The sequence below is a fragment of the Fundulus heteroclitus genome, chromosome 21, assembly GCF_011125445.2.
Source record: "Fundulus heteroclitus isolate FHET01 chromosome 21, MU-UCD_Fhet_4.1, whole genome shotgun sequence".
Taxonomy (NCBI): Eukaryota; Metazoa; Chordata; class Actinopteri; order Cyprinodontiformes; family Fundulidae; genus Fundulus; species Fundulus heteroclitus.
In genome coordinates this window covers 4,281,888-4,290,419 of record NC_046381.1, presented here as the reverse complement: position 1 = coordinate 4,290,419, position 8,532 = coordinate 4,281,888, and the positions used below count along the sequence as shown (strand labels likewise).

At 40.4% G+C, this 8,532-nt stretch overlaps 1 protein-coding gene across 1 annotated transcript; it reads right to left on the bottom strand.

Annotated features, from left to right (window-relative positions):
* Positions 1–274: 274 nt before the first annotated feature.
* On the bottom strand, positions 275–2,554 carry LOC105919351 (kelch-like protein 34). Its single transcript, XM_012854653.3, has one exon. The coding sequence runs from the start codon at positions 2,259–2,261 to the stop codon at positions 1,083–1,085; it is 1,179 nt and encodes a 392-aa protein (XP_012710107.2). The 5' UTR covers positions 2,262–2,554; the 3' UTR covers positions 275–1,082.
* Between the last annotated feature and the right edge of the window lie 5,978 nt (positions 2,555–8,532).

Genomic DNA, 8,532 nt, shown 5'->3' with positions numbered 1-8,532 from the left:
AAGTTATAGAAAAACAATAGAGAAATATATATATTTTTATGTTAAGGTGGAAAGTAATGGTGTTGAGCTTTGATTAAAGGAGCTATAAGTAATATCAGACCTTGTGGCTCAAATCGGTACAACAGCTTGCCAATCACAACAATCTTACATGCTGTCTTTAAACAGTGTGTTGGTGTATTGAATTTTTACTTCCACAGGATATGTATATGATGATGTATTCTGTGCTATTTCTGATCTGCTTCTCTTACCGGCTTCCATGTTAGCAGGCTAGGTTGATTCTTCAGTAAATAATTTACTTATAGCTCCTTTAAAATTTCTCAAACAACATTTTTCTATTACTGGCCTTGAAGCTTTCAGCAGTGCAGAAGAGATTTTTATTTTATTTTATCCATGACAATTGAACGTGTTGACTCAACATTAAGTGTCTCTGAAGGCACTAGTTTTATGTAAACTTCAGATTAGGTGTCCTAGTCTGCCAGAGGCAGCAGAGTGCACTCAGTGCCAGTCAGAGGTCTCGGAAGTAGGGCAATTTCTCTCCAGCGATCTTTCTTTGTGTCGTACTCCAGCACACTCTTTACAGTCACTTGCTGTCCATCGCTCCACCTTCTCCCACCAAATACCAGCAGATTCCCACATGCCATGGGTACCATTCCATAGTTGAACAAGCCGTTTGCTAGTGGTTTGAGGCGGGTCCAGTGGTTCGACGGTGGATCGTATCGTTCAATATCACAAAAGGGTTCATACATCCCAAGCAGGGCGTAAATGTAACCGTGGGCGGTTGCCAATCTATGACCAAACCTTGGGATTGACATAGATGCCCTCTTTTCCCAGATCTTGCCCTTAAGATCCCACGATAAGCAATCCCTACTTATTTCCCTGTTTACATCCTGGTTACTCCCATGGATTTGTCCCTGGTGGGCCGGGAGTCCACCTGACACGTAAATGCTCTTGTCAAGCACAGTGGAGGCGTGGCCATGAAGAGGGCAAGGCATCGCTGCACCTCTCCGCCACCCCCCTGAAGACATGTCATAATACTCAACTGAAGATACAGAAGTATACGTGTTGGAGTCCAGCTGTGAGTGTCATCCCCCAATGGCATAAATGACGTCCTCCACCACACAGCAGGTGAACTGCACTCGCCTCTCCAGCATGGACTCCATCTGCTCCCAGTGGTTGAAGCGTGGATCGTACCTCCAGACCTGGCGTGACGTTGACACGGCAATAAACTTTTTCTCCCCATCATCACAACGTTTCCCTTCTTCACCCCCGATCACAAAGAGAAAACCTCCTACCGAACAGACGCAGGGATTTCTGAGTCTCAGAGGTAGAACAAAGCCTGGCAATGAAAACGTCCTGCTGCTGAGGTTAAACGCCAGCACCTGCTCTTCTGGCAGGTCAGCACTCGCCCCACCACCAACAAGCAGCACACTGGACGATCCTCTGAGTGTTGACTGCTTGCTCTGCCCTATTGGCTGAGCTGAACCCATTTGGTGGTACTCAAGGGCCCGAGTCACCTGACTTCTGATCAGAGGGGTGGCCATGGCTCTGTTTCCATGGCTGAGGTCAGAAAGGACTGAAGGCGCCACCAATCCAAAGCGTAGACGACTTAGGAGTAGGTTTGATTTTAGGAGTGGGAGGGGCCCATTCTCATCCAGCCAGTCCAGAGAAAGATTTATTAGGTCCACCTCCTTTACCCCAGGTATCTCATCTACATCCAGCACCGTCATCAGCGATGAAAAGTTCAACGCAAAGAGATCAGACCTGCTTTCCTTTAGCAGGACCGCCATGTTCTTAGCAATGGTTTGATGTGCAGCCTCAAGTGCATTCAGGAGGAAGTGCTGCTCAGCGAGATTAGCATAGTAGCAACAGTTCTTAATGGTTAAACCATCCACCATGAATAGCTCGCATATCGACAAGGCCGGCTCCACCTGGAGGTACCGGGCTGCTTCCACAACAACTGAAAGCGTGGAGGATGAAATGCTCAACCACCCCGAGTACAAGAAATCCAAAATGGCTTCTAAACCCTCAGGCGTCAGTGCCGAGAGGTTGACGGACTCTGCCGATCTCTCCGCAGTCGTCTCCCCAAAAAGAGCCCAGAAGTAGTCACTGGAGCTGGCCAATAGCGTGCGATGACACGGGAAGGAAACACCACCTGTTTCCAGGACAACGTCACACATCTTCTTCTGATCCCGCAAACGTTGGAAGCCAGAGAGGAGTCCGGTTCGGTGGGAAGAGCTGTAGAGGACCGAGTAGGTATCCATGCATAAGGAAAAGGCAAAACGATGAAAGCTTCAACAAATCTCTGTCAAGTAGAAGAAAGGACAACAGATACGTTGCTGATGTGATGCATGAAAAAGAATAATAGATATCGTCTGCAGAAAGAAGACTGGAAGACAGCGTGTCCTCGGTTGAGCTCTCTCCATCTGTGTTTTATTCCCCCTCTGTCTGCAAAAGCTGTCATCCAACACCATGATAGGGAGGTGATAACAGCCCCCTGCACATACACATCCATGCAACCCTAAGACCCTTCCCCCTTTGGCACCGCAACTTGGCTCTCTTGTCTCTGTCTGGGATACTGGCGCGCTTGGCTTTGTGTTTGTCAGCTGCCCTTTACTCTGAGTCCTCAAGGGAGTATCACCCAGGCACACACGTCCAGCTAAACATCAACTAGCAGGCAAACACTGTGTTGTCAAACAAGTGCCGGACGGAGGGGGAGCCAGGCAGGGTTTAAGTGCCTATCTCTGTGGATGAGCTCATCTGTAAATACAGCTGCTGCGGTCAAGGCGTCCAGGAATCTGATGGGTACGGTTGACAAGGTACCTTTGTGTCAGAAATAGAAACACAGCTTAGGGGATTCATCTCGAAGGACAATGCTATAAAAGCTACACTTTAATTTTTCTAATGGGTCTTTATCGATACTTGTTGAGACTGGTTTTTTTTATAGTTCATTTTTTTTCTTTGGACTTTAACTGCTTTTTTCCTCTCAGTTCATTCCACTAGCTTGTCATTTTTTTCAAATGAATGTTTTATTGCTTTTTTTAAGCCACTTGTCTCTCATTTAAGAATGAGGATGAGGCTCCTAAAGTGTGTGCATTTTAATGTTGATCCCTTGAAACTTTGTCACCACCAGAAAAAAATCAGAAACAAGGACAATGATAGAACTGAACCAAGTTAATCCAAAAGAGTCATTAGCAGACAACTTTGGAAAAAGTATACAATCAACGCAAACATCCTGCAGCTCTCAAGTTTTGCATTAGGTCTCTAAAGATTTCTTTGGGATGTCCCAAAGTAGATAAAATTACAAATTTAAAAGTAGTAATGCCGTAACATTACTATAGTAACACAGTGATAAAGTATTACCACAAACATATTAAGACAAAAACATATAACATAACCAGTCTGATTTCATTTCAAACAGAAAACCTATTATAATTACTACTGTTGCTATAATAACACAGAGTATACTGCTTATAGCAGTTATTATTTTATCTGTAACACTGATTGACAATCTTTTTTTCTATCTAAACCATTTTTTTAAACAGTTCAGTTTGTTGTAAGCGAGAGAAAAGCCTTCTTTCGATCGGTTTCATGGAAATGTGCTGCAACAGATGAGTAACTGTATTATTGTGGATGCATAAGTGCTTCATAGAGATCTGTGAAGCTGCTGACCACACACCACAACATGTCTTTAGTTAAAATATATATACGGTAAATCATTGTATATCCTACACGCCAAATGGTCAAGCGGTGATACTGGGCTATCCTCAAAACCCTTAATGCATCTTCATATGACTGTTGCATAAATCCTGCAACAGTCATATGAAGTAACCTTCTACACAGGAGACGTCAAACCTTTTTCCTCCATCTTGAGTAATGCTGCGTCTGCTAGGTGTATTTCCTCTGAGGTGTCAAAAGGAGAAAATTCTACTTAAGCTTGAAAATTACAATGATTTATATAACATTGGCATGCATAATTTTGATTTTCCATATCACATGATTTTAACATTTTACTCCAGCAGTGTACTGTCTGGCCAAATACACAATCGTTTAGAGATTAAAAAAGAAGGCCAATTTAATGTTTGGTCTCTATACAACTTTAAATTGTGGTTGGACTGATCCTGTGATCCTTGAACTATGTAGAAATGCCATCAAATAACTGATACAGCCATTTTCCTTTGCTAATTTTGGTAAATGAAACAAAGGTTACTAAGTTCACAAACTCTGCTTTAGAGAACCTGGATGTTGTCTAGAAGTAAACCAATTCCTTCATCAACAAGTCCAAAAGCTTATGTTGAAACTGAGTTCATCTAAGTTGATCCCAAAGCCACCAAAGCTGCAGAATATGAAATCAATTTTAAGATTTGTACTCAAATGTCCAGAATTTTCTAAGATCAAAATGTTTGGAAACTTGAATCTGGATCGGAATGCATTTTCTAATTCAAAAAGAAATAGTAACTCCTGGCCAGAGGACTTTCAATTCAGCGATTTGTATCTTGGATCTTGTTCTTTCAGTCCTGATCCACATTTTATGTCCATAGGTGGAGGTCAGAATGTAGATAATTTACACCTCAAGTGGCTATGAAAATCAAACTGATGGCTGAGTCATCCAGAGAAATAGCTTCAGTCAATTATTATGTCCTTTTATGATTATAGTAATTGATTTGCACATGACATCCCAGTCTTTCATTTCCTGACCACATGCCTGCACCTGTAACAGAAAATAATTGCCCAAAAATGGTCAATTACACAACTAATGACCTCAGGGGGATTCAAATGTATAGAAAACACATAATTAATACAGAATTAAATCGATGAGGCAAATAAACATGCCGGTGTACAGTATCTAATCAGAGTCTATTTCAGGACATCATCGCAGTCTTTGAAAAACGAAGCAACTGGTATGAAAATGTTATCCCAGTTATTGTGTAAAGGTTCATGTTTCTTGTGCATATTTGCTTTGGTGGGGACCATTTGTACACAGGTGAACATGCCAACAGAATTCATGTAAAGTATTGTTTGATCTAGGAATAAGGAAAATAAGTTAAGTCCATTTACCAGTCATTTCTAAAGCACGCGCTGCACAAGATCTGGACAGAATGAGTTGAAAACCAATCAAAATTCAAATAAAAACTTTGGAAAAGCCTCAGACATCCCGGGGAACTTTAAGGGTTGCAAAGGAATGAAAGCAAAGTGTAACAGATTTAAGGTTCTTTCAAAACTTTTGCCCATCACCATATCTGAGGCTTTTCCTCTGAGGTGTCAAAAGTAGCCCATAGCTTTGGGTATTAGGGTGAGCTGTGCCCTTTGGGGAGGCATTTAACCTCATTCTGGCCTGCAGAGTTTCAGAGTCACGTCGATGGATGTTATTTTTGGGCAGCCACAGAAGAGAGGCGGTGTGAGGGAGATACGGCACATGCCCGCAAGCTTCCCACCATGTTTACGGTTGTGTCTGATTAATGTTCAGCTACTGTAACGGTTGAGCCACGAAAATACAACATGAAGTTGATGCAGGGGCGACATTTAGCTGTGAATTATGATCCCCATCCCAGAACAGATGCAGAGTGAGTGTGAAGGTTTTTGTTGGGGGTGGTTATGTCTTCTGACTTCGAAATCTGCACATACTGTAGCTTAGTCGAGGAAGAAAAATCACGCCCCTGTTCTTTTTATCTTTTATAAGCTGCAAAGAGGTTTTAATCTTTCCCACTCAGTGTCGGCCGTGTTTGTTTGGCAGAATATTCCACTGCGACCTGACAGGGTCTAAACTTAGCCACAGCTGCCATGTGTGAGTGTTTATCTATGTGCAAAAAGACACGTGATTTGGTGATGGACTTGGATCATTTTGGGGGATGTGTGTGTCTGTTATTGTTGCCACCTCCAACTTACCTGATGGAGGGGAAGGCTTTTATTTAAACTTAAAGAGAATACACAAAAAATACATGAATAATTGTATCTGGAGAGAGATTTTATGCTTATTGAGGGCTGAGAAAAACTTAAAAAATTATCACCAGGAGTTTCATGTCAATCTCCTGAAAACTCACCTCAGAGTAGATGTCTCAGCCAAGATTAAATCAATTTCAATGTGTGATCTTCACAGTATTACTGTCATACTCAGTCATCTTATTTCATGGCAGTGCTTGGTACCAGAAATGGTTTCCAAATCCACAAAAAAATATATATATATTTTAAGAAAGCAGAGAAATAATTTTAATAATTTAAGTTTCTAGTTATTGTGGGTGTATTTGGCTTAAAACCCCAAACATTGCCCATTGCTTTGAAATGGGACCATAAAAACCGCAAAAATTAATGTATTAATTTTGCAGCTGAAAAAAAATTGCACAATTTCAAACCTATTTTATCCTCCATGACACGGAAAAGTCAATTTTTTTCCTACTCAAATGTCTTCCAGATTCAGGAGCCTCTTACTGAGCCCATGTGATTTCTGTACATCTGCAGTGAGAGATTTTAACAGTGCTACAAAAATAATCTTTGGTCTTGTTTTGATGAATATAAGTGCTGCATTTGAGCTTGTTGATCATAAAATAATGATTTATAGGCTAGAAATTAGCTAAGTGATTAATATCCTAGTTGGCACATCACAACTTTTTGTCATTTGTGAATATAAATCTGAGTGAACAGATATCACACGTGGGGTTCCTCAAGACACTGTTCTTATCCCACTTTTATTCAACATCCATACAGAAATGTAGAAAGTTAGGACTCACTATTGTTCATTTAAGTACAACCAATGGCGCTCAAACGTTGTCGCTCCCAGCTGGTCTGTTTAACTCCTCTAAGCAATTAACCACTGTAAAAATGTCTAAGGACTACTCAACTTCAATGTTTGACTTTAACACTTTAATCTAAATTTGACAGAGAAATTATTACAAGTATCACTACTGAGGCACTTACAATAAAACAACACAGGTAAAGTCCTGAAGAAGAAGGTGCCCCGAATCATCGCCTCATGTCTTTTTCTAAACTTAGAAATACCCCTAAAAGGGGAGTCTCCTCAAATTATATCTGAAGAAAGAATGTGTCGTCATGGAGAAGTTATCTATTTTACGATATACATCCATGTGTATGTCTTAAGTGTCTAAATAAATGCATGCATTTGATTCATACAGTACAAATATTCTAATACTCAAACCCACTTTATCTCATAATCAGTTGAACCAATTCTTACTTTCAATAGCCAAAATAATGCAAACATTTAATGAATAAATTATTAACACTATGGAAGCCATTATGTTTTACTAACATATTTGGACATGTGCACATTATATTTCAGTTTCTCTAACACTGAGAAATCAACTAATAGCACAAAATAATTACAACCAAAGAAAAGAGCCTTCATAAGTTTCTTTAAGATATCACTTAAAAAGTGCTTTTCACACTGAGGAGTAAATTAGGACACCTCCATAATTTTACTCTTTTACATTGGCTGATATTTTAGGTAGACATATCACATTAGGTGCACATGATTTAAGTGTCATTGCTCAGCAATTTGAAAGGATTGGCCCTGTTCAAACCTCAGACATTAGACAGATGTGCTCCTGACTGTTAAAGTTACAGTAAGCATTTTAATGAAATTAATATAGGTGCATGAGGTCTTTCAAAAGAACAATGTAGCAGTATGGTAAAAGTTTAAAAATAACTCTCAATACAATTTATAATCAGAAATGCATGAAAAATAGCCTACGAGAGGAGGGCATTTAAATAATCTGCGCATACATCTTGTTCTGGCCGTCCAAGTATGCTAGCCCTGAAAGCAGGTCAGCAAGATGAAAAAAAAAGGAAATCTCCAAAAGCCATAGAATGTCATCCAGTTGGCGTTTGTTTCTGTGGATGTTAAAGATCATCCCTTTCAAATCAGAAAGAGACAGAAGTTTACCAGAGAGAACATAGACAGCTACTTTGGTGCAGCTACTGATCGTAGGGTTAGTCTCCAATTCAGATGGATTTTGGATATCATTCCTACTCATAACGCATTATGTGATCCTTGTTCAATAATTTTCCTGATGTCCAGCAGGTTGTTGAGTGATTGCAGCTGAATATAACGGGACAAGAAAAATAATTAGCATCCCCTGGTCTGAAGACATTATCCACAGCGTGAAAAGGGTGAATTGATGCCTACAAATTGGGATTATGTTACTGACCCAAGAGAAGGAGATTGTCGCGTTCTTGGTCAAGTGTGGAGGAAGAAAAAAGTAGAAGATCATTGCAATACTTGACTGTCCAGCTGAGAAACATTTTGCTTAAAAGGCATAGAAAAGAACTATGTCCTATCTGAAAGACCTCAAAGTAGAATCAGTGCTTCTCCTCCTCTAAGAGAACCAGGTTTTGGGTTGTGTTAAGGGTAACTTCCGGAAAACTTAGGAGACCTTAGTATGGCGCTCACCAGGATTTCCTGGTGATGATCATTTATCATAGATTGCTTGGCAATTCTTCGGAGCCAAAGCAGATGAAGAAAAGTTAACTGTGGAAAGGGAACTCTATGGCTATCTGCTAACACCACCCAATCCTTAATGATCA

Bases quoted from the DNA above. Each gene is read 5' to 3' on its own strand.
- LOC105919351 (XM_012854653.3), bottom strand. From the start codon at position 2,261: ATGGATACCTACTCGGTCCTCTACAGCTCTTCCCACCGAACCGGACTC.